We start from the raw sequence: 27,011 nt of genomic DNA, 5'->3' as shown, positions 1-27,011 counted from the left end.
GTGTATTATTTCCATATTTCCCATAGACACAATAGAATACATGGCTTTTATCTGATTTTATTGCCCACTTATTTCAGACCCTCAGGCTAACAGAATCTGTGAACGTACAGTAGGTGATTGGACTACTTTTTATTCGAATAGAGGAGGCCCCCACTTATGACCCATTAGTGGCTTTTTCTGTAGAATCTGAATGATTTTGGTCTTTTACATAAGAGGTTTGTCATATAGGATCCTCTGGGGCGTGTCTTCAGGCATTTTTACCCTGTGAGCCACGCCCCCTTGTAAAGACCATAAAAATTTGTATGAAATAAAACGGCCCATGTCTTTAGAAACGCATGGCGGAATTAAAAACAAAACAGAAACAGAATACTCGGTGGAGCAATGGGAATAAAATAAAAGCAAAAACTGGTCTCTTTGACCTCGTGATGGGTCGTCTTTAGACTACGGCTCCGACTTCTCTGGCTACGTTTTGTATTGTCCCTGGAATTCCCTGACTGCATTCTTAGTATAATCCCTTGGCGGCCTCATCAGTTCATCTGTATCCTGACTTCATTACCAGTCTATAACCACTACTGGAACCACAACCCAGGCTAGCTTGTATCTCTGTGGGACGGTTATGGGTGAAGAACAAACCCCAAAAAGCTCGTCCAGCTGCCCATCAATAGACTTACCGGTGATGGCACCTGATTTTCTCTTTCTAAACCTTAGCGATTTATATACAGGGTGGGCCATTTATATGGATACACCTGGGTGGGCCATTTATAAAGTTGGATCCAAGATGGCTGACTTCAAAATGGCCACCATGGTCACCACCCATCTTGAAAAGTATTTCCCCTCCCAGGAAGTTAATACCACCAACCATTCCCATTTAATGTAGGTGTTTCCATATACATGGCCCACCCTGTCGATACCTACCACCAAAATATCTGCACCCTCCGGTCCACTCTTTTGATTGGATAAAGAGTGCAATAAATTAATAGAAGAGATAATCATTTCCAGCTGTAATTTACTTCTCAAACAAATTATGCAAATTATATGTAAATGAATAGGGGAAAAAAAATCAATAATCGACCTCTACTTGCTGTCAGTGAATACAAACTTCCTAGAGCCTGACAGCACGTAGTCTAGTCCTGCTCACACGGCTACATTTGTTTCAGTGTATGAATATAATCTGTTATCCTTTGTATACGGAGATTAGGATAGGATAGAGGAAGATTTTCGCTGTGGCTTTGTTTAGCAAGCAGTGAGTCGCCTACGCTGATACATTGGGGTCAGGATAAGTTTTCAGATTAGAAGGAAACATGTTTCTGTTCACTGTTTGGAAACAGAAGTTTTCATTAGATAATGATTTATATTTATAAGTATTGTATATTTATAGAAGACTAGACAATGCGTTTCCCTTTATTTTGAAATGCCTTGTAATGGTTCATTAATAATGGATGTATTCATTATGGCTGAGGATTGCTGATTGCCTCCATCCAGCATACGATACATAATTACAGGCAGAGGGCTGTTATTACACCTATTATTAAGCACCATCGAGGGCTTCATGTCAGATCTCCATCCTTCGACTGGCAGGGCAGCCGTTCTGCTGATGAAAGGTGTTGAAATTTACTTTCAGGGACGAATTGATCGACTGCAGTTTGATAGAATGATAAATATGTTGCATTTGCTATAATAATAATAAATGTACATCATACATAAATCATACACGCGGCAGGAAATCCACACTTGTCGTGAAATTGAGTAAGTATGGCATATGAGATTGGCTGTTAGTGTTTCTTAAGTCATATAATTTGCTCCACTTTCAGAGCTTATCGTCAAAATATAACAGGTTGCTGTCTAAGTATATAAAAAAGTAACTAAAGGTGTCCATACAAAAATGGCGACTTGTCCCAATTTCCACTTGCTTGACTCGCACTGGGATGTGCGTTAAACACACAGCATGGGCCACTGGTGGACTAAAGGTACCGTCACACATAACAATTTCGTTAACGACATTGTTGCTTTTTGTGACGTAGCAACGATATCGTTAACGAAATTGTTATGCGTGACAGCGACCAGCGATCAGGCCCCTGCTGGGTGATCGTTGGTCGCTGCGAATGATCAGGACCTTTATTTGGTCGCTGATCACCCGCTGTCATCGCTGGATCGGCGTGTGTGACGCCGATCCAGCGATGTGTTCACTGGTAACCAGGGTAAATATCGGGTTACTAAGCGCAGGGCCGCACTTAGTAACCCGATGTTTACCCTGGTTACCAGTGAACACAATCGGGTTACTGTTGTGAATTCTGTGGCAGAGCTCCCTCCTGTGGTCACAAGTGGTAGTTCGGCTGATTCTCTCTGTGAGCTTCCGTTGGTGGAGGAGAGTGGTACTGCGGCTTCTGAGTTTCCTTCCTCAGGTGATGTGGTGAAGTCGTTAGGTGCTGCTCTATTTAACTCCACCTAGTGCTTTGATCCTGGCCTCCAGTCAATGTTCTAGTTTTGGACCTGTTTCCTCCTGGATCGTTCCTGTGGCCTGCTGCTCTGCATAGCTAAGTTCCGCTTTGTTATTTTGTTTGCTGCTTTTTTCTGTCCAGCTTGCTTATTTGTTTTTTTCTTGCTTGCTGGAAGCTCTGGGACGCAGAGGGTGTACCTCCGTGCCGTTAGTTCGGTACGGAGGGTCTTTTTGCCCCTTTGCGTGGTTGTTTGTAGGGTTTTGTGTTGACCGCAAAGTTACCTTTCCTATCCTCGCTCTGTTTAGTAAGTCGGGCCTCACTTTGCTAAATCTATTTCATCTCTACGTTTGTCTTTTCATCTTAACTCACAGTCATTATATGTGGAGGCTGCCTTTTCCTTTGGGGTATTTCTCTGAGGCAAGGTAGGCTTATTTTCTATCTTCAGGCTAGCTAGTTTCTCAGGCTGTGCCGAGTTGCATAGGGAGCGTTAGGCGCAATCCGCGGCTGCCTCTAGTGTGGTTGGAGAGGATTATGGATTGCGGTCAGCAGAGTTCCCACGTCTCAGAGCTCGTTCTATGTTTTTGGGTTATTGTCAGATCACTGTATGTGCTCTGACTTCTATGTCCATTGTGGTACTGAATTACCTCATCATAACAGTACTGGAGGCCCAAAGTACTAATGATTCTCAATAGAGGGAAAAAAGAAGTTCTGAGACCATTTTTTTTTCTCTGCACTGTATTTTGCCTTTTTTTTCCCCTAGACATTTGGGTGGTTCAGTACACAGGTGTAGCGATGGACATTAAAGGTCTGTCTTCATGTGTGGATCAGCTCTCGGCAAGAGTACAAAAGATTCAAGACACTATTGATCAGAAATCTATGTTAGAACCAAGAATTCCTATTCCTGATTTGTTTTTTGGAGATAGAACTAAATTTCTGAGTTTCAAAAATAATTGTAAACTATTTCTGGCCTTGAAACCTCGCTCCTCTGATGACCCAGTTCAACAAGTTTTGATCATTATTTCTTTTTTACATGGCGACCCTCAGGACTGGGCATTTTCTCTTGCGCCAGGAGATCCTGCATTAAGTAATATCGATGCGTTTTTCCTGGCGCTCGGATTGCTGTACGATGAACCTAATTCAGTGGATCAGGCAGAGAAGAATTTGCTGGCTCTGTGTCAGGCTCAGGATGATATAGAGGTATATTGTCAGAAATTTAGAAAGTGGTCCGTACTCACTCAGTGGAATGAAGGTGCGCTCGCAGCTATTTTCAGAAGGGGTCTCTCTGAAGCCCTTAAGGATGTCATGGTGGGATTTCCTATGCCTGCTGGTCTGAATGAGTCTATGTCTTTGGCTATTCAGATCGGTCGACGCTTGCGTGAGCGTAAATCTGTGCACCATTTGGCGGTATTATCTGAGCATAAACCTGAGCCTATGCAGTGCGATAGGACTTTGACCAGAGTTGAACGGCAAGAACACAGACGTCAGAATGGGCTGTGTTTCTACTGTGGTGATTCCACTCATGCTATCTCTGATTGTCCTAAACGCACTAAGCGGTTCGCTAGGTCTGCCACCATTGGTACGGTACAGTCAAAATTTCTTTTGTCCATTACCTTGATCTGCTCTTTGTCATCTTATTCTGTCATGGCATTTGTGGACTCAAGCGCTGCTCTGAATTTGATGGACTTGGAGTATGCTAGGCGTTGTGGGTTTTTCTTGGAGCCCTTGCAGTGTCCTATTCCATTGAGAGGAATTGATGCTACGCCTTTGGCCAAGAATAAGCCTCAGTACTGGACCCAGCTGACCATGTGCATGGCTCCTGCACATCAGGAGGTTATTCGCTTTCTGGTGTTGCATAATCTGCATGATGTGGTCGTGTTGGGGTTGCCATGGCTACAAGTCCATAATCCAGTATTAGATTGGAAATCCATGTCTGTGTCCAGCTGGGGTTGTCAGGGGGTACATGGTGATGTCCCATTTCTGTCTATTTCGTCATCCACCCCTTCTGAGGTTCCAGAGTTCTTGTCTGATTACCGGGATGTATTTGATGAGCCCAAGTCCGATACCCTACCTTCGCATAGGGATTGTGATTGTGCTATCGATTTGATTCCTGGTAGTAAATTCCCAAAAGGTCGACTGTTTAATTTATCTGTGCCTGAGCACGCCGCTATGCGGAGTCACGTGAAGGAGTCCTTGGAGAAGGGGCATATTCGCCCGTCATCGTCGCCATTAGGAGCAGGGTTCTTTTTTGTGGCCAAGAAGGATGGTTCGCTGAGACCTTGTATAGATTACCGCCTTCTAAATAAGATCACAGTTAAATTTCAGTACCCCTTGCCGTTGTTATCTGACTTGTTTGCTCGGATTAAGGGGGCTAGTTGGTTCACCAAGATAGATCTTCGTGGTGCGTATAATCTTGTGCGTATTAAGCGAGGCGATGAATGGAAAACTGCATTTAATACGCCCGAGGGCCATTTTGAGTATCTAGTAATGCCATTCGGACTTGCCAATGCTCCATCAGTGTTTCAGTCCTTTATGCATGACATCTTCCGAGAGTACCTGGATAAATTCCTGATTGTGTACTTGGATGACATTTGGATCTTCTCGGATGATTGGGAGTCTCATGTGAAGCAGGTCAGAACGGTGTTTCAGGTCCTGCGTGCTAATTCTTTGTTTGTGAAGGGATCAAAGTGTCTCTTTGGTGTTCAGAAGGTTTCATTTTTGGGGTTCATCTTTTCCCCTTCTACTATCGAGATGGACCCTGTTAAGGTCCAAGCCATCCATGATTGGACTCAGCCGACATCTCTGAAAAGTCTGCAAAAGTTCCTGGGTTTTGCTAATTTTTATCGTCGCTTCATCTGCAATTTTTCTAGTATTGCTAAACCATTGACTGATTTGACCAAGAAGGGTGCTGATGTGGTCAATTGGTCTTCTGCTGCTGTGGAAGCTTTTCAAGAGTTGAAGCGTCGTTTTTCTTCTGCCCCTGTGTTTTGTCAACCAGATGTTTCGCTTCCATTCCAGGTCGAGGTTGATGCTTCTGAGATTGGAGCAGGGGCTGTTTTGTCGCAGAGAAGTTCTGATTGCTCGGTGATGAAACCATGCGCCTTCTTTTCCAGGAAGTTTTCGCCTGCTGAGCGAAATTATGATGTTGGCAATCGAGAGTTGCTGGCCATGAAGTGGGCATTCGAGGAGAGGCGTCATTGGCTTGAAGGAGCTAAGCATCGCATGGTGGTCTTGACTGATCATAAGAACTTGACTTATCTCGAGTCTGCCAAGCGGTTGAATCCTAGACAGGCTCGTTGGTCGCTGTTTTTTGCCCGTTTTGACTTTGTGATTTCGTACCTTCCGGGCTCTAAAAATGTGAAGGCGGATGCTCTGTCTAGGAGTTTTGTGCCCGACTCTCCGGATTTATCTGAGCCGGCGGGTATTCTCAAAGAGGGAGTAATTGTGTCTGCCATCTCCCCTGATTTGCGGCGGGTGCTGCAAAAATTTCAGGCTAATAAACCTGATCGTTGCCCAGCGGAGAAACTGTTTGTCCCTGATAGGTGGACGAATAAAGTTATCTCTGAGGTTCATTGTTCGGTGTTGGCTGGTCATCCTGGAATCTTTGGTACCAGAGAGTTAGTGGCTAGATCCTTTTGGTGGCCATCTCTGTCGCGGGATGTGCGTTCTTTTGTGCAGTCCTGTGGGATTTGTGCTCGGGCTAAGCCCTGCTGTTCTCGTGCCAGTGGGTTGCTTTTGCCCTTGCCGGTTCCGAAGAGGCCTTGGACACATATCTCTATGGATTTTATTTCAGATCTTCCCGTCTCTCAAAAAATGTCAGTCATTTGGGTGGTTTGTGATCGCTTCTCTAAGATGGTCCATTTGTTACCCTTGTCTAAATTACCTTCCTCCTCTGATTTGGTGCCATTGTTCTTGCAGCATGTGGTTCGTTTACATGGCATTCCAGAGAATATCGTTTCTGACAGAGGTTCCCAGTTTGTTTCGAGGTTTTGGCGAGCCTTTTGTGCTAGGATGGGCATTGACTTGTCTTTTTCCTCGGCTTTCCATCCTCAGACTAATGGCCAGACCGAACGAACCAATCAGACCTTGGAAACATATCTGAGATGCTTTGTTTCTGCTGATCAGGATGACTGGGTGTCCTGTTTGCCTTTGGCTGAGTTCGCCCTTAATAATCGGGCCAGCTCGGCTACCTTGGTTTCGCCGTTTTTCTGCAACTCTGGGTTCCATCCTCGTTTCTCTTCAGGGCAGGTTGATTCTTCGGACTGTCCTGGTGTGGATACTGTGGTGGACAGGTTGCAGCAGATTTGGACTCATGTAGTGGACAATTTGACCTTGTCCCAGGAGAAGGCTCAACGTTTCGCTAATCGCAGACGCTGTGTGGGTCCCCGACTTCGTGTTGGGGATTTGGTTTGGTTATCTTCTCGTCATATTCCTATGAAGGTTTCCTCTCCTAAGTTTAAACCTCGTTTCATTGGTCCGTATAGGATTTCTGAGGTTCTTAATCCTGTGTCTTTTCGTCTGACCCTTCCAGATTCTTTTTCCATTCATAACGTATTCCATAGGTCATTGTTGCGGAGATACGTGGCACCTATGGTTCCATCTGTTGATCCTCCTGCCCCGGTTTTGGTGGAGGGGGAGTTGGAGTATATTGTGGAGAAGATTTTGGATTCTCGTGTTTCAAGACGGAAACTCCAGTATCTGGTTAAGTGGAAGGGTTATGCTCAGGAACATAATTCCTGGGTCTTTGCCTCTGATGTCCATGCTCCCGATCTTGTTCGTGCCTTTCATATGGCTCATCCTGGTCGTCCTGGGGGCTCTGGTGAGGGTTCGGTGACCCCTCCTCAAGGGGGGGGGTACTGTTGTGAATTCTGTGGCAGAGCTCCCTCCTGTGGTCACAAGTGGTACTTCGGCTGATTCGCTCTGTGAGCTTCCGTTGGTGGAGGAGAGTGGTACTGCGGCTTCTGAGTTTCCTTCCTCAGGTGATGTGGTGAAGTCGTTAGGTGCTGCTCTATTTAACTCCACCTAGTGCTTTGATCCTGGCCTCCAGTCAATGTTCTAGTTTTGGACCTGTTTCCTCCTGGATCGTTCCTGTGGCCTGCTGCTCTGCATAGCTAAGTTCCGCTTTGTTATTTTGTTTGCTGCTTTTTTCTGTCTAGCTTGCTTATTTGTTTTTTTCTTGCTTGCTGGAAGCTCTGGGACGCAGAGGGTGTACCTCCGTGCCGTTAGTTCGGTACGGAGGGTCTTTTTGCCCCTTTGCGTGGTTGTTTGTAGGGTTTTGTGTTGACCGCAAAGTTACCTTTCCTATCCTCGCTCTGTTTAGTAAGTCGGGCCTCACTTTGCTAAATGTATTTCATCTCTACGTTTGTCTTTTCATCTTAACTCACAGTCATTATATGTGGGGGCTGCCTTTTCCTTTGGGGTATTTCTCTGAGGCAAGGTAGGCTTATTTTCTATCTTCAGGCTAGCTAGTTTCTCAGGCTGTGCCGAGTTGCATAGGGAGCGTTAGGCGCAATCCACGGCTGCCTCTAGTGTGGTTGGAGAGGATTAGGGATTGCGGTCAGCAGAGTTCCCACGTCTCAGAGCTCGTTCTATGTTTTTGGGTTATTGTCAGATCACTGTATGTGCTCTGACTTCTATGTCCATTGTGGTACTGAATTACCTCATCATAACAGGTTACTAAGCGCAGGGCCGCGCTTAGTAACCCGATATTTACCCTGGTTACCATTGTAAATGTAAAAAAACAAAAAAACACTAAATACTCACATTCCGGTGCCTGTCACGTCCCCCGGCGTCCGCTTCCCTGCACTCCTCCTGCATCCTGTGTCAGCACCGGCCGGCCGTAAAGCAGAGCACAGCGGTGACGTCACCGCTCTGCTTTACGGCCGGCCGGCGCTTACACAGGATGCAGGAGGAGTGCAGGGAAGCGGACGCCGGGGGACGTGACAGGCACCAGAATGTGAGTATGTAGTGTTTTTTTGTTTTTTTACATTTACAATGGTAACCAGGGTAAACATCTGGTTACTAAGCGCGACTCTGCACTTGGTAACCCGATGTTTACCCTGGTTACCCGGGGACTTCGGCATCGTTGGTCGCTGGAGAGTTGTCTGTGTGACAGCGACCACACAACGACTTACCAACGATCACGGCCAGGTCGTATCGCTGGTCGTGATCGTTGGTAAATCGTTTAGTGTAACGGTACTTTAACCATGTAGACATCAAAGTAAAGGTACCGTCACACTCTGCAACTTTCCAACGATCACGACCAGCGATACGACCTGGCCGTGATCGTTGGAAAGTCCTGGTGTGGTCGCTGGGGAGCTGTCACACAGACAGCTCTCCAGCGACCAATGATGCCGAAGTCCCCGGGTAACCAGGGTAAACATCGGGTTACTAAGTGCAGGGCCGCGCTTAGTAACCTGATGTTTACCCTGGTTACCATTGTAAATGTAAAAAAAAAACACTACATACTTCCATTCCGGTGTCTGTCGCGTCCCTCGCCGTCAGTTTCCTGCACTGACTGTGAGCATCGGCCGTAAAGCACAGCGGTGACATCACCGCTGTACTCTGCTTTACGGCCGGCCGGCGCTCACAGTCAGTGCGGGAAGCTGACGGCGAGGGACGTGACAGACACCGGAATGTAAGTATGTAGTGTTTTTTTTTTTACATTTACAATGGTAACCAGGGTAAACATCGGGTTACTAAGCGCGGCCCTGCGCTTAGTAACCCGATATTTACGCTGGTTACCAGTGAACACATCGCTGAATCGGCGTCACACACGCCGATCCAGCGATGTCTGCGGGAGATCCAGCGATGAAACAAAGCTCTGGCCTTCTAGCTCCGACCAGCGATGTCACAGCAGGATCCTGATCGCTGCCGCATGTCAAACACAACGATATCGTTATCCAGGACGCTGCAACGTCACGGATCGCTATCGTTATCGTTATAATGTTGTTCAGTGTGAAGGTACCTTAAGATCAGATGTGATAATTACATCATTGGGATCTGTGTCTCTTCAGCTATGTCACGCAGGTGGCGCAGGCGGTTCATGGACCCACTGTGTCACGGGGCTGGGCTTGGCTAGCAGGGGCATAAATAAGCTGCTAACCTGGTTTTTACTGGAGTTTCTGATGTAACAAGAACAGAAAAAATTCGATCAAACAAGTCCAAAATAAAAAGATGTAAATACTTTATTAAATATTATAAGTCAAGGGACAGGTAGAATGGGGGAGAAAAAAGTGCATACGTGCTGTAAACAAAACTGGGGCACGGAGTGCGCGCTTAAGGTAATATAATATACACAATATAGTTATTATTATTATTTATTTATATAGCACCATTGATTCCGTGGTGCTGTACATGAGAAGGGGTTACATAGAAATTACAGATATCGCTTACAGTAAGGAAACTAACAATGACAGACTGATACAGAGGGGCGAGGACCCTGGCCTTGCGGGCTTACATTCTACAGGATGGTGGGGAAGGAGACAGTAGGTTAGCAAATAGCCATTAATTCAAATACTCAGAATAAAGACCCATTGCCCATATTCATTACCAATGAATGTAATGGCCAAAGGTATGAAAGGAAACACAAAGTAGTAACCCCAGCAATGAGCTTGAAAAGCAATCCACTGAAGCCACAAGCATTGAAGTAATGCATACCTTACCCAAGTAGAGAATATAGATGGACACCGCAGCACCTCTGTCCACCCCAACGCGCGTTTCGGCGTTTGTGATGGCAGAGTCAGGCTTGGGCTGCAAGTAACCAGGTACCACTTCTAGGTAGTCATCGGTACTGCAGCTCAGGTTTGCAGGGAGCTGTGTCATGATTCACGTGCCACCAGTGTGGCTCCAAGCTCAGGTACCACAGGAGGTGGTGTCAGGGTTCACATGCTGCCAATGTGAATTCAGGCCCAGGGACCGCCAGGTGCAGATTCAGGCCCTGGCACATAAGGACCAGGGTGTCGGATTCAGGACCTGGCCACACAAGGACAAGGGGTGGGGTTCCACTGGGACCTGACAACTCACTAACTGCATCGGAAGCTACCAAGAGAGAACATGCTGGAGAGGGTGGCTTTTATACAAGATGCCTCCCAGTTATTGGCTGGTGGCATTTTGTAAGCGCCGGGAAGCCTGTGCGAAGTGCATAGAACAAGAAGTAGGAGATTGGGAGCTCGTCGTGTGGTCGGGGCAGTGAGGAAGTCAGCGTCCCTGCATGGAGGAGGAAGGATCATACAGGGGCACCAGCATTAGTGTTACATGCTAAATTTCCTTTAAAAAAATGACTACTACATTTTTAAACCTTTTAAAATGCTAACAATATAAAATATCATTTTACAAATGGTGCTGATGTAAAGCCGACACGAGGGAAATGTTATTTATTGTTGTCTTTCTGGGGTATAACTGTCTGGATTAAAGGGATAATCATTCAAAGTTTGAAAATTGCAATTTGTTTTTTTACATTTTTGTCAAATTTCTGATATTTTCTATAAATAAACACAAAACAGATCAACCTAAATTTACCATTATCATAAATTATAATGTGCCAAGAAAAAAACGTTGTCAAAATCACTGGGATTTGTTGAAGCGTTCCAGAGTTATTGCCACATAAAGTGACACTTGGTCAGATTTAAAAAATTTGGCCTGGTGACTAAGGGGTTAAAAAGCACAAAGAAGCAAAACAAAAATATGCAAGTTGTGCATGAGATCTCGGTAATTTCATTCTCTTTGTTAATACTCTGCGGTTTTTTTTTGCGCTCCAAAGACGCAATCTGTGAACACACTGAAAAACTGAAACTGTCCCATTCTCAGGAATGAGAGTGGATCAGCATACATTAACAATTATACAACATGACATAGGTCCTTTGCATTTTTTTTTTTTCTTCTCAAATATTTTATAGTGATGCTGAAAATAGCACATGAACTCAGAGTAAACTTTTCCGAGCTTGCTATCACTTGCAACACTCTAATCAAATAGTACATTTAACTTGTGCACTGGAGGAAAATGCACCAGATTTATTAAGAATGTAGATTTTTGCTATAATTTACGTTGGCTTCTGTTGTAAATTATAGTAAATCCGTTGTCCTGAGTTGCCTTCAGCCTTTTCTATTAAATCTAATCCAAGGTTTAGAAAAGTGTTGAGGGAGTAAAAAAAAATAAAGACAAAAACTCATCATATAAATATGATGATGCCCTTGAGTTTGCAGGTGCTGTTGCTGTCTGGGACTACAAGACTTCTAAGGGAAGTCCTGGCCGACAAGCTTCATACTGGTCCTCCAGCTGCAGCCATATGATTGATCATGATGAGATCAACGTTAATGACAAGAGCCCAGACTGGCACAGATTCAGTAACAGCCCATTACAATATCTATGGCACATCGGGTGGTTTTCTCATTTGGTTGTTCGGTGTTGGGAACCATATTTTTTTTCTATTGTCCAGAGAGGGGAATGAGAAACTTGGCTTATAGCGAGGACCGAGTGGCAAGAAAGGAGGAAAGAGGTGCTGTGACTACCTCTCATTGAAATGTGTTTTTCGGACTATAAGACTCACCGGACCATAAGACGCACCCCAAATTTTTGGGTGGAAAATAGCAGAAAAAATATTTTTAGAAGATGGGGGTCTGTCTTATTGTCTGAATTTAAGGTATCTTACCTGAGAGCCGGAGGTGGTCCAGTGGGGTCACAAAAGGCAGGGTCCCTTCCTCAGGAAGCCGGTGGTAGCAGAAGTGCCGCAGTCCTGAGGTGCGATGCTGCGGGTCCTGTGTTGGCGGTAAGGCATACCTGCAGCAGGGTCCCATCCTCAGGATGCCGGCGGTGACAGAGGTGTGGCAATGTTGCGGTGGTGGGCAGTGTGGAGTGCACCTGAGCAGGGTCCCTTCTTCAGGATGCCGGCAGCAGAAATGTGGTGGTGCCGTGGCCCGGTGTCCACAGTGAGCAGAGTTCATCATCGGTTTCCCTGCGCCCATCTTCCTGAAGCCAAGGGCTGTTGGAGGCTTCAGAAAAATGGCCGCCGGAGGCCACGCGTGCGCAGATTGAGATCTCGGCAGATATTTCCTGAAGCTGAGTACCGTCGAGATTTCAATCTGCTCACGCGCAGCCTTCGGCGGCCCACTTCTTCAGGACAATGGCCGCAGGGAAACCGATGATGCGCTCTGCTAACCGTGGACACTGGGCCACTGCGCCGCCAACATCCTAAAGAAGGGACCCTGCTCAGGTGCACTCAGCACCGCCACCGTGGCATCGCCACACATCTGCCGCGACCCGCCGGTAAGCCTGTGTTCGCACTATAAGACTCACCCCCCATTTTCCTCCCAAATTTTTTGGGGAAAAGGTGCATCTTATAGTCCGATAAATACATGAACTCAAAGAACCTAGTTCTTTTCCCCCTATAAGGCATCACTTACATGACCGTAGAATCTCTCATGCAAGAGAATCGGATCGATTACGCTAATGACACTTGGCTCAAACTCTGATCTGAGTCTGAGCAGAGTGTCATCTTAGTGTGATCAGATTCTGTCACATGAGAAAATCGTATTGCAGGTGTAGAGTAGAGAAGATGAAGAACTTAATTTCTCCATCTTCTTCATTGTCTGAGTCCATGGATGTCGGACTTCTCTCGGATGACATCCAATTGCAGTCTCATGTTTCACACGTACCCATAGACTTGAATGAGTGCACGTGATTCGAATTATGGAGCCACTCGCCGCATGTTGTGATTTATTTCTACGGATTGTATCGGTCTGTAGGTAGAAAATCGCACATCTGAACTGCCCCATAGTACAACTTTGGTCAAAGTGATATCCGATAAAACATTGGATAGCACTTGGCCATGTTATACGAGCGAGCCCTAAAGCTGGAGTCACACATAACGATATCGTTAACGATATCGTTGCAACGTCACGCTTTTGGTGACGTAGCAACGATCCCGCTAACGATCTCGTTATGTGCGACAGCGACCAACGATCAGGCCCCTGCTGGGAGATCATTGGTCATTGGGGAATGATCAGGACCATTTTTTGGTCGCTGATCACCCGCTGTCATCACTGGATCGGCGTGTGTGACGCCGATCCAGCGATGTGTTCACTTGTAACCAGGGAAAATATCGGGTTACTAAGTGCAGGGCCGCGCTTAGTAACCCGATATTTACCCTGGTTACCATTGCAAAAGTAAAAAAAAAAACAGTACATACTCACATTCTGATGTCTGACATGTCCCCCGGCGTCCACAGGGTTAAAACTGCTTTCGACAGGAGCGCTGCTAATGTGTCAGCGCCGGCCGTAAAGCAGAGCACAGCGGTGACGTCACCGCTGTTACTGCCGGCGCTGACACAGTGCAGGGAAGCTCTTGGCAGCAGCGCGTGCATTAGCAGCGCTCTTGCCGAAAGCCGTTTTAACCCTGTGGACGCCGGCGGGGGACGTGACAGACATCAGAATGTGAGTATGTAGTGTTTTTTTTTTTTTTACTTTTACAATGGTAACCAGGGTAAATATCGGGTTACTAAGCGCGGCCCTGCACTTAGTAACCCGATGTTTACCCTGGTTATCCGGGTGCTGCAGGGGGACTTCAGCATCGTTGAAGACAGTTTCAACGATGCCGAAGTCGTTCCCCTGATCGTTGGTCGCTGGAGAGAGCTGTCTGTGTGACAGCTCCCCAGCGACCACACAACGACTTACCAACGATCATGGCCAGGTCGTATCGCTGGTCGTGATCGTTGGTAAGTCGTTTAGCGTGACTTAAGCTTAAGACAAATTGTCAATCCCTTTCCCACCTGCTGTTTAAATAAACTATTTGTTACCTCTCCCCCCCGCCCCCATTTTTTGTTTGCAGTTTTCTTTTATCGTGTGGGGTTTGTCTAAATGGATTTTTGCGATAAGGATGTACAGTTGTGCTCAAAAGTGAACTTTTGATCAGGGTCATTTGGATGTTTTGGGTCGTCATTATAATTTAAAAAGAGAAAACACAGTAGTTTGACAATTAATGGCTTCACCCAACCACTAACCATGAGTGGTGAAAAGGTTTTGGTGTTATCATTCATATTCTCTGAAAAAAGGCCAAGAAAGCAAAAATTCTGCCGGGGTATGTAAACTTTTGAGCACAACTGTATGTTTCTGACATTAGGCCAAAAACATGGCACAATTCACACTGTGTGTAAAGTCTGAGAGTCACCTAGTCGAGCAGATGCTGTTGCTTGTTTAAATGAGATTGCGAAACGCAGTTGTACGCTCGCCAAGTGGGTGCTTATTTATATCATTCCCAGTTTATTCTCTGTTGATGAGTGGATTTAGGTGCTGCTTATGCTTTCAAACAATATTTCTTGGACAGCGATAATCTCTGCTGATGGATTATATTTTAGTATGTTGTTGTGATTTTATCCATTTTCAAATTGCTTATCTTGATAATTCCTACATCACGGGGGTAACTCATAAAACTATGAAAATCAACGAGGCCATAGGTTTTAATCTTTGTACAAGGTGGATTTAATCTCTTACAAATTACACAAATATCTTTGGATGATGTGTTTGGGGTTACCCAAAAAAAAACAACTTAAGAGGATATCCCAATCATAGATCGTTATGGTGCATTCTTAGGACACATAATCAATATTTGATAGGTGGATAACTGAAAAGGAAAGACACTCTTAGGAAACAGTGTCTTGTAGCATGCAAACAGTAACCCAAGGTGGCTAGCGATGGTTGAGAAAGGGGAGAGACCTATTCCTTTCAGTCAGACAATGATAAGTCATATGTACAAAAATGTTCATGGCCCACTGTGGGTTTTTGATGATTCATTTTATTATTGAACAACCAGGGCTTCCACTAGAAATTTCGGGGCCCCATACTGGCAAATTTTTCGGGGCCCCCTTGAGACTCCGCCCAGGCTCCACCCCTCGAACTGTCCACAGTCCCACCCCTCTCTCTTGGAAAAACTCCACTTTTCACCTATCACACATTAACAGTTCCCATCACCAGATCACACATATAGCCGGCAGCTTTTGGTTTGGCCAAAAGATTTTTTAAGCCGCCACCATAACACGGTAGACACTTTTGGCCGGGCCCTACATTACTGTAACCTACTAAATATTTGTTAAAATATGCAATACAATTTAGGTATATTTTTATTTATTTTTCAATTTTTAAAATGACCAATAATATCACATACAACAAACAAATACCACTACACTATGTCCAGACCACATATTACCACCACAGTGATCGAATACAGGGCCGCCATCAGGGCATGACGGCCGTGACTGGCGTATGGGGCCCGGTGAGCAGAGGGGGCCCGCATCGGGCCCCCTCTTATCTGCTCACCGGGCCCCTACCGGCAGCCGCAGGCTAACCGGGCCCTTAGCGCCGACGCTGCAGCTGTTTAAAGCTATTGACGTGCGGGCGCGGGCCCGCACGTCAATAGTTAACAGCCGCGGCGCCGCCAGCCAATCTGAGGCTGGCAGGCGCTGACGTCAGCCGCACCGTGCGTGCATGTCGCCGGCGTCTGACATCATTGTCAGTCGCCGGCGAGTGCATGCACGCTGCAGCTGCGTGGAGACTTCGCCCACCGCAGGACCGCGGCAGGTAAGAAGAACTTTTTTTTTTTTTTTTCTTGAGAGCGGCGATCCGGGGGCCCAGGGAAGAACACTGGGGCAGAGTGTGCTGGACGCAGAGGGGGCAGAGTGTGCTGGACGCAGAGGGGGCAGAGTGTGCTGGACGCAGAGGGGGCAGAGTGTGCTGGACGCAGAGGGGGCAGAGTGCTGGACGCAGAGGGGGCAGAGTGTGCTGGACGCAGAGGGGGCAGAGTGTGCTGGACGCAGAGGGGGCAGAGTGTGCTGGACGCAGAGGGGGCAGAGTGTGCTGGACGCAGAGGGGGCAGAGTGTGCTGGACGCAGAGGGGGCAGAGTGTGCTGGACGCAGAGGGGGCAGAGTGTGCTGGACGCAGAGGGGGCAGAGTGTGCTGGACGCAGAGGGGGCAGAGTGTGCTGGACGCAGAGGGGGCAGAGTGTGCTGGACGCAGAGGGGGCAGAGTGTGCTGGACGCAGAGGGGGCAGAGTGTGCTGGACGCAGAGGGGGCAGAGTGTGCTGGACGCAGAGGGGGCAGAGTGTGCTGGACGCAGAGGGGGCAGAGTGTGCTGGACGCAGAGGGGGCAGAGTGTGCTGGACGCAGAGGGGGCAGAGTGTGCTGGACGCAGAGGGGGCAGAGTGTGCTGGACGCAGAGGGGGCAGAGTGTGCTGGACGCAGAGGGGGCAGAGTGTGCTGGACGCAGAGGGGGCAGAGTGTGCTGGACGCAGAGGGGGCAGAGTGTGCTGGACGCAGAGGGGGCAGAGTGCGCTGGACGCAGAGGGGGCAGAGTGCGCTGGACGCAGAGGGGGCAGAGTGCGCTGGACGCAGAGGGGGCAGGATGGATACGATGGAGACAGATGGGGCAGGATGGGGAGATCATATGGGGCAGAATGGATACTCATGAGGGCAGGATGGGAGAACATATGGCTGGAGCCTGCAATGAGACACACGGGGGCTAGGATGGCGAATATTACCATAGGGGCTAATTAAGGGATATTATTATTGCAGTGATGTATTTATTTTATTTTTTGAGTATACTGTTTTAAATGGGGGGAGGTCCTGTTACTGTGCAGAGTGATACTATGTCACCTTCTTTATGTGGTGTAATGTAGAGGCTGTGAAAATTAAGTAATGTATTCTGCAAGTGGAACTCAAGATAACTGTGTTATTTCTGCAGAGACGAGTCCTGGCTGGCTGGAAGAAATGATGGCGGTCTGTGCTGGATGAAAGATGAAGGACTTCACCTAGAGACGTCACTGGTGAGTCAGTGTTAACTATACACTGACACTATACACTGTATACTATATACAGAGCTCCTGTGTATAATGTCACCGGTGATCACTGTATTACCTGTAGACACTGCTTACTAATTACAGATCTCCTGTGTATAATGGCACTGATGGTGATAGTATTGTTTTTTTTTTTTTTTATTACTGATCAGTATTGTAGTATTCAGTCACTATGTGGTGGTAATATGCGGTCTGGTCATGGTGTTGTGGTATTTGTTCCTTGTGTTTGATATTATTCGGTCACTGTGGTGGTAATATGTCATCTGGTCATAGTGCTGTGGTATTTGTTCCTTGTATGTAGTATTATAGGTCATTTTAAAAATTGAAAAATAAATAAAAATATACCTAAATTGTATTGCATATTTTAACAAATATTTAGTAGGTTACAGTAGAGTAGGAAGAAGAAGAAGACACAAAAGAGAATAGTAAAACCAAAAACACTCAGTTTGAAAAAATGTTGCAGTAATCCGCAAGTGCTAGTAAAAGATGTAAAAAACAGGGTATTTGGTTGATACGTTTTTTGCAAAAAATGTATACTAAGCTGCTCTACCAATCTTCACGGTATACCCTTATCAGAGCAGTCCTAACTAATGTATGCAATCCCTATCTGATGTATTTAAAAACCTGATCATCTGTATATAACCTGTGTGAACAGGGTTCAGAGAGGAAAAATCCATGTGTGCATACAGGGTAGAACAGCTTTTGTGCAGATAGCCCAAGAGGAGTGGTGGAACTCCCCAGTCTTGTAAACACAAGAGAACAATTATGGAAACAGGAACACATGGGCTACAGTAGAGTAGGGCACGGCCAAAAGTGTCTACCGTGTTCTGGTGGCGGCTTAAAAAATCTTTTGGCCAAAACAAAAGCTGCTGGCTATATGTGTGATCTGGTGATGGGAACTGTTAATGTGTGATAGGTGAGAAGTGGAGATTTTCCAAGAGATGGCGGTGGGACTGTGGACAGTTCGAGGGGTGGAGCCTGGAGGCGGGGCTGGGGTGGAGCCTGGGCGGAGTCTCAAGGGGGCCCCGAAAATTTTGCCAGTATGGGGCCCCGAAATTTCTAGTGGCAGCCCTGATCGAATAATATCACATACAAGAAACAAATACTGCCATACCATGACCAGACCACATATTACCACCACAGTGATCGAATGATATCACATACAAGGAACAAATACCACCGCACCATGACCAGACCACATATTACCACCACAGTGATCGAATAATATCACATACAAGGAGCAAATACAACCACACCATGACCAGACCACATGTTACCACCACAGTGACCGAATTATATCACATACAAGGAACAAATACCACAACACCATGACCAGACCACATATTACCACCACAAAGTGACCAAATAGCACATACAAGGGACAAATACCGAAACACCTTGTCCAGACCACATATTACCACCACAGTGACTGAATACTACAATACTGATCAGTAATAAAACAAAAAATACAATACTATCACCATAAGTGCCATTATACACTGGAGATCTGTACTTAGTATGCAGTGTCTGTGTACAGGTAATACAGTGATCACTGGTGACATTATACACAGGAGCTCTGTATATGGTATATAATGTATAGTGTCAGTGTATAGGTAACAAACTTACTCACCAGTGACGTCTCTAGGTGAAGTCCTTCATCTTTATTTTTCATCTTTAATCCAGCACAGACCGCCATCACTTCTTCCAGCCAGGGCTCGTCTCTGCAGGAAATAACAGTTATCTTGAGCTCCGCTTGCAGAACACATTAATTAATTTTTGCCAACTTCTACATTACACCACATGAAGAAAATAAGGCGACATAGTATCACTCTACACAGTAACAGGACCACCCCCCCATTTAAAACAGTATACTAAAAAATAAAATAAATACATCACTGCAGTAATAATATCCCTTAATTAGCCCCTATGGTAATAATATTCCCCATCCTGGCCCCCGTGTGTCTCATTCCTGGCTTCAGCCATATGTTCTCCCATCCTGCCCTCAAGAGTATCCATTCTGCCCCATATGATCTCCCCATCCTGCCCCATCTGTCTCCATCGTATCCATCCTGCCCCATGATCCTGCCCCATCTGTCTCCAATCCTGCCCCATCTGTCTCCAATCCTGCCCCATCTGTCTCCAATCCTGCCCCATCTGTCTCCAATCCTGCCCCCAGTGTCCCCAATCATGCCTCCATGTCTTTCATCCTGCCCCGTGTCTCCAATCATGCCCTGTATCTCCATTCTGCCCCATGTCTCCAATCATGCCCCATGTCTTCAATTCTGCCCCATGTCTCCAATCATGCCCCGTGTCTCCATTCTGCCCCTTCTGTCTCCAATCCTGCCCCATCTGTCTCCAATCCTGCCCCCAGTGTCTCCAGTCATGCCCCCAGTGTCTCCAGTCATGCCCCCAGTGTCTCCAGTCATGCCCCCAGTGTCTCCAGTCATGCCCCCATGTCTCCAATCATGCCCTGTATCTCGCATTCTGCCCCCATGTCCAGCATTCTGCCCCCATGTCCAGCATTCTGCCCCCATGTCCAGCATTCTGCCCCCATGTCCACCATTCAGCCCCCATGTCCACCATTCTGCCCCCATGTCCACCATTCTGCCCCCATGTCCAGCATTCTGCCCCCATGTCCAGCATTCTGCCCCCATGTCCAGCATTCTGCCCCCATGTCCAGCATTCTGCCCCCACGTTCAGCATTCTGTCCCCATGTCCACTATTCTGCCCCGGGCCCCACAGATTGCTGCTCTCAATAAAAAAAAAGTTTTTCTTACCTGGCCACGCTCCTGCGGCGGGCTAAGCTCCCTCCATGCAGCTGAAGCGCGTACTCGCCGGCGACTGACAATTACGTCAGACGCCGGCGAAGTGCGCGCTGCGGCTGACGGCAGCTGCCAGCCACCGATTGGCTGGCAGTTGTTAACTATTGACGTGTGGGCGCGGGCCCGCACGTCAGTAGCGTAAAACCTGCTGCAGCGCCGCTAAGGGCCCGGTTTAGCCTGCCGGTAGGGGCCCGGTGAGCAGATGAGACGGGCCCGATGCCGGCCCCCTCTGCCCACCGGGCCCCATACGCCAGTCAGGGCAGTAATGCCCTGATCGCGGCCCTGTGAACAACTACAGAGCTGTCAGTTAGTCCAAAAGGTTAATAAACTTGAATATTTTTAAGAAAGAAAAAGTAAGGTTTTGTTTTTCTTAGGAGAATATCTGTGTGCCGAATTATTGAGCAACTAATAGTGTGCAGAATTATTATGCAACTAAAATAAAAATGTACATTTTCCCATCCCAATTGTTTATTTTCATCTGTTAAAAGTGAGAATAATAACAGAACAACTAAATGTACATAAATACATTGCTGAAATTTCTAAAAAAATATCAGCACAAATTAAGGTTTTAAGAAAACATTCTAATATATTTTGTGTAACACAAAAACAACCAACAAAAATGTTAGAAGAAGATTTAAAAAAAATCCTGTAAGTCTGGCTGCCAATTAGTAATTCCATGCTACTAGATGTGATTCTTTTAAAGAGCCTGTCTGTATATTGTCTACCTAGAAGGCTAAATCCTTCCGAAACGTTTTGCGTCTCACCAGTGATTGCGTACTTGTATATCTGTTTAATACAATACAATACAAACAAGTGTGACAATATCTGCAATGCATCGTTTGCTATTTTGGTAAAGTAAATCAATCCGCTGGTATGTATAATCAATCCCTCCTTCAGATATGCTGGCTCGGTTCAAGGCAATAAGTTAATGTGTCAAGGAGTATCAACAATGCAGCATTTTAGAGGACTGCTTCAAAGAAATGCGCTGTTGGCACTGGAAGTAATGGGAGTTATAAAGTGAAAGCTAAGCATCTCCTAAATCTGAAGCATGCTGTATTTAATCTCCTTCTCTTGTAGGTTACCATGCCTAATTTCGGTCCGCTGACACTGTGCATCTCTGCGACGAGCTTTGCCGTTTCTCAGTTCCTGTTTCACGTAGGAAGCCGTTGGCTCTCGACGCATTTTACCTGTGGCTTCACCAAGCTCAACCAGAAGCAGAAGATTGAATGGAACTCCAGGTACACCTGAGCATAGACCATCGGTGACGTATCACACAGTACTATGTTTACTCCACATTACGTATCCATGAGGATTCACAAACCTGGACATTTTAGAGTATGTTCTTGTGTGACTGTTCTTTAAAGAATACACTATAGATGTCACTTTTTGTATGTTTTGCATAGAAGTCCACTGAATGAAAAGATCTTTGCTGTTTTACCTTGTAGAAAATGTAGTGCTCACGACTGACATTGTATAGTAGAGACTTAGGCTGGGTTCACATTGCGTTAGTGGGTGTCCGCTAACGGAATCCGTTACATGGCGCAATTGGCACAATTAACGCTATGTAACGGATCCGTTAGCGCTCCCATTGAGCGCAATGTAACTAACGCATCACTAACGTATTTCTTGGCATGCGTCAGCGATGTCCTGTTATTTTCTGACGGACCTCGAACGCTGCTTGCAGCGTTCAGGATCCGTTCTTCGCTAGCGCAGATCGGGCATCTGCGCTAGCGGGATCGCTAAACGCAATCCCTTTTTGGACATTGCGTTAACGCATTCCGTTAGCGTATGCACTAAATGGATTGCACTAACGCAATGTGAACCCAGCCTAACTAATGCAAAGAATTTGTAAAGTTGGGCAGCCCCATCGCCTCACATGGAGGAGTATTATGGCTCCGTGCAGCCTCCCTAGAGTTCTGAGTGTGCCTACTTTATCTGTGTAGAACTGTTAGGGAGACAAAACTGCACACATAAAGTGAAAGACGGGAGTATTCGCTCACCTGGCGGTGGTGTGTGAAGGCGCAAGACCTGTAGACACGTTTAACTGCTGCTGCAGCCCCTTGTCTAGAGGAGAAAATCTTCTTCCAGATGAATAATATTAGAGAAGGATGATATCACGTTAAATGCGCTGCACTACGGAACTTGAGAACCCTTTTAAGTTCCATGATGGTTCTTTATTGGCCCAACGCGTTTCGGTGTCTTTCTCAAGGTAAAATAAAAAAATTGCTTTTTTACCTTGAGCTAATGTTTCTACATGTGGAGAGTGACATACCGGCCCTGGCATATCAATGTAAGGAGTCTTATTCGCCGTGCAATGCTCCTCTGGGAAATGTAATATGCAAATTGCCTCTTCAGAGAGGAAGAGAACTTGAACTCTATAGCGCCACCTATTGGCAGCAGTGATCCTAGACATCACTATCAACAGTTTAACGAGTCTTGCAATATGACTTAGGATACAAACAGGTGGTGCTATAGACTTCAAGCCGTCTTCCTCTCTGAAGGAGCAATTTGCATATTATCTTGAGATAGGCGTCGAAATGCATTGGTATAGTAAAGAATCATTTTGGGCTTCTCATTTACTGCAGTGTAGCCTGTTCAATGTGATATCGTTCTCCTCTACTACTATATCCCTGTAAGTTCCTAATTTTATATAGCAGCATATTTATGTGACACTTGGTTTTTATACATTGAGAAAGGGGCCACTCTGGAGTGGAAACGCGTTGGTATTAAGAAACACCAATTTGTAATCCCAAAGCTCTTCATTCCCACAGTGTAGCCCACCTAAACGTGCCAGTTTCCACTTTTGCTATTATACATCTGGAAGAACCATTTCCTTCAGCCATGGATGATGGCGCAGATGATTAAGTTTCCGTAATGATAAAAATCCTGTTTCTGTAACAGAACAGAATAATTTGAGTTCCTGATACAGATGTGAACAGAGTATTATGTTGCATGATGATAATTAGTTTTCTTGTGATACTGGAGGTACACTGAGAATTTTATCCTCAGCGATTATGTGAGGGGGAACGATTCATTTTGGTTAGTACCGTAGGTAAGAGATGGTATAGCAGAAGTTCCCATGTCAGACTGGGGTGCCATGGTGCCACCAGTAACTAATTCCAGGAACCCACTTTTCCGCTACATGCAAATGTGCCATTATCCTCAATCACAAGTTTATATAACAATGAACTGGGTTGATTGTTAAATGAATGAGATGCCGCCTTTTGCTGTACATAATTACTGTATGCAAGTATATTGTGCCATGTACGGCTTATATAAGAGGGTGGTGGCCCATTCTTGCACAGGTGCCCACCGGAGGATTCTCCTGTTCTCCTGACCAGAACAATGAATACCATCCACTATCTTCCCAATCAATGACACAAGTCACAGAAGGTTCTTGTGGTGGGGTTAAGTGAAAAAGTGAGGTCTATTTAGAGGTTTTGGGTCGTCCCATGGGATCAGTTGTTGGATGTGTTGGCAAAATGATTTAGGGACCAGAGGGAAAAAAACAGCTAATAAGTAACCACTGAGTCACAGAGGCATTTCTGGAATAATATTGAGATAGGAGATTACACTATTTTGCAATCTTCTTTTGAGCTATTTATTGAACTCTTTATAGTAAAAGATCTGTGATTCGGTGGTTATTACCAACAGTCCATTTGACCTCACTCCTCAAACCATTTGATTTTGAGGTCAACGTCTACGAGTCTGTCTGAATATGTTAAATAATCCACCTCTGTCCTAATGCTGTCTATATATACTGGATAAATGTTAGAAGAATCAGGTAAGTACAGAGGGGTTTACCTGACAAACTAAAGCTTTGTTCACACTACCATTATGGCTTCACTTCGCTATGCCAGATCCGTCGTGTGACTAATACTCCTGGTGCCCAACAGATCCTATTCATTCAAGAGAATTTGTCACGTTCCATTGTGCTTTTTGTAATTTTTCCAGGGAGGAATAGCACAGCTTGGAGAGCTATGCTTTCGAGACAGAGGATGGACTCGTGAATCTCTGAGCCTGAACTGTTTGGGGTGTCACAACAATCAGGCCTTTCAGGAAAAGAAAGACAGAGCTGCCCTTTGTGTCTGGGAGATATGCGATTACTGATAATCAGTTGATCTGAACTTTGATCATCACTCCCTTAAGGCCCCTTCACATTAAGCGACGCTGCAGCAATACCGACAACGATCCGGGTCGCTGCAGCGTCGCTGTTTGGTCGCTGGAGAGCTGTCACACAGACAGCTCTCCAGCGACCAACGATGCCGGTAACCAGGGTAAACATCGGGTTACTAAGCGCAGGGCCGCGCTTAGTAACCCGATGTTTACCCTGGTTACCAGCGTAAAAGTAAAAAAAAGCAAACACTACATACTTACCTTCCGCTGTATGTCCCCGGCGCTCTGCTTCTCTGCACTCCTCCTGTACTGGCTGTGAGCACAGCGGCCGGAAAGCAGAGCGGTGACGTCACCGCTCTGCTTTCCGGCTGACCGATGCTCACAGCCAGTACAGGAGGAGTGCAGAGCACAGCGCTGGAGGACAGACGGCGGTAGGTAAGTATGTAGTGTTTTTTTTTTTTTACTTTTACGCTGGTAACCAGGGTAAACATTGGGTTACTAAGCGCGGCCCTGCGCTTAGTAACCCGATGTTTACCCTGGTTACCAGTGAAGACATCGCTGGATCGGTGTCACACACACCGATCCAGCGATGTCAGCGGGAGATCCAGCGACGAAATAAAGTTCTGGACTTTGTTCAGCGACCAACGATCCCCCAGCAGGGGCCTGATCGTTGGTCGCTGTCACACATAACGATGTCCTTAACGATATCGTTGCTACGTCACAAAAAGCAACGATATCGTTAACGATATCGTTATGTGTGAAGGTACCTTTATACCAACTGCAACAGTCCAGTTTATCTATTGTAGTCAATCATTCATCACACATCCTCACTGACGATGGCATATGCCCTTCTTTCTTCTCACCTAATCTCTAATTTTATCTAGTTATACATTGTACAGATTAAGAAGAGGAAGAATACGGTTTCTCTATTGTCACTTACAGGTGGTAGCTACTCTATAACACAATGTTCAAACATTTTTAAAGGGGTTGTCCAGTGACACTCATTACTGCATTGGGAGGGGGAAGGCACTCATGATATTGCGTCTGCATGTACCTGCTGGGATACATGCACTATAGGCAGATATCATACGCATGCCCTGTACTGAGCTTCCAAGAATGCAAGTGTCCTGGCAGAGGTGACCGCGCAGGCACAGTTCGTCCCCTGATGAAAAAGGGACCGGAGCCAGATAAACTTTTTAAGTGTCTTGGTACCTGATGTAATGACATTTAGCCTCACTGACATCCCAAGCAAGGAGAGCAGTAATTAACCCCTTTACCCCCAAGGGTGGTTTGCACGTCAATGACCAGGCCAATTTTTACAATTCTGACCACTGTCCCTTTATGAGGTTATAACTCTGGAACGCTTCAACGGATCCCAGTGATTCTGACATTGTTTTCTCGTGACATATTGTACTACATGATAGTGGTAAAATTTCTTTGATACTACCTGCAGTTATTTGTGGAAAAAAACGAAATTTGGCGAAAATTGTGAAAATTTTGCAATTTTCCAAATTTGAATTTTTATGCAATTAAATCAAAGAGATATGTCACACAAAATACTTAATAAGTAACATTTCCCACATGTTTACTTTACATCAGCACAATTTTGGAACCAAAATTTTTTTTTGTTAGGGAGTTAGAAAGGTTAAAATTTGACCAGCAATTTCTCATGTTTACAACACCATTTTTTTAGGGACCGCATCTCATTTGAAGTCATTTTGAGGAGTCTATATGATAGAAAATAATCAAGTGTGACACCATTCTAAAAACTGCACCCCTCAAGGTGCTCAAAACCAAATTCACGAAGTTTATTAACCCTTCACGTGTTTCACAGGAATTTTTGGAATGTTTAAATAAAAATGAACATTTAACTTTTTTTCACAAAAACTTTACTTCAGCTCCAATTTGTTTTATTTTACCAAGGGTAACAGGAGAAAATGGACCCTAAAAGTTGTTGTACAATTTGTCCTGAGTACGCTGATACCCCATATGTGGGGGTAAACTACTGTTTGGGCGCAAGGGAGAGCTCGGAAGGGAAGGCGTGCCATTTGACTTTTCAATGCAAAATTGACTGGAATTGAGATGAGACGCCATGTTGAGTTTGGAGAGCTACTGATGTGCCTAAACATTGAAACTCCCCACAAGTGACACCATTTTGGAAAGTAGACCCCCTAAGGAACTTATCTAGATGTGTGGTGAGCTCTTTGACCCATTAAGTGATTTGCAGAAGTTTATAATGCAGAGCCGTAAAAATAAAAAATCATATTTTTTCACAAAAATGATCTTTTTTTGTGACCCCCTAAGGAACTCATCTAGATATGTTGTGAAAGCTTTGAACCCCCAAGTGTTTCACTACAGTTTATAACGCAGAGCCGTGAAAATAAAAAAAAATTTTTTCCACAAAAATTATTTTTTCAGCCCCCAGTTTTGTATTTTCCCAAGGGTAAGAGAAGAAATTGGACACCAAAAGTTGTTGTCCAATTTGTCCTGAGTACGCTGATACCCATTATGTGGGAGGGAACCACCGTTTGGGCGCATGGCAGAGCTCGGAAGGGAAGGAGCGCCATTTGGACTGCAGACATAGATGGCTTGGTCTGCAGGCGTCACGTTGCATTTGCAGAGCCCCTCATGTAGCTAAACAGTGGAAACCCCCCACAAGTGACCCCATATTGGAAGCTAGACCCCCAAGGAACATATCTAGATGTGTTGTGAGAACTTTGAACCCCCAAGTGTTTCACTACAGTTTATAACGCAGAGCCGTGAAAATAAAAAATATTTTTTTCCCACAAAAATTATT

General features: G+C 45.7%; 1 protein-coding gene across 1 annotated transcript in view; it reads left to right on the top strand.

Annotated features, from left to right (window-relative positions):
* TLCD4 (TLC domain containing 4) overlaps positions 1–27,011 on the top strand; it is a 60,358-nt gene that overhangs the window by 6,089 nt on the left and 27,258 nt on the right. Inside the window, exon 2 of the mRNA XM_069737690.1 lies at positions 21,176–21,336. Coding sequence (XP_069593791.1) covers positions 21,182–21,336 — 155 coding nt within the window. The 5' untranslated portion in view covers positions 21,176–21,181. The remainder of the gene's footprint in view (positions 1–21,175; positions 21,337–27,011) is intronic.

Source organism: Ranitomeya imitator, chromosome 8 (assembly GCF_032444005.1).
Source record: "Ranitomeya imitator isolate aRanImi1 chromosome 8, aRanImi1.pri, whole genome shotgun sequence".
Taxonomy (NCBI): domain Eukaryota; kingdom Metazoa; phylum Chordata; class Amphibia; order Anura; family Dendrobatidae; genus Ranitomeya; species Ranitomeya imitator.
Note: the sequence above shows the minus strand (reverse complement) of the source record. Positions and strands in the feature narration are given on the sequence as shown.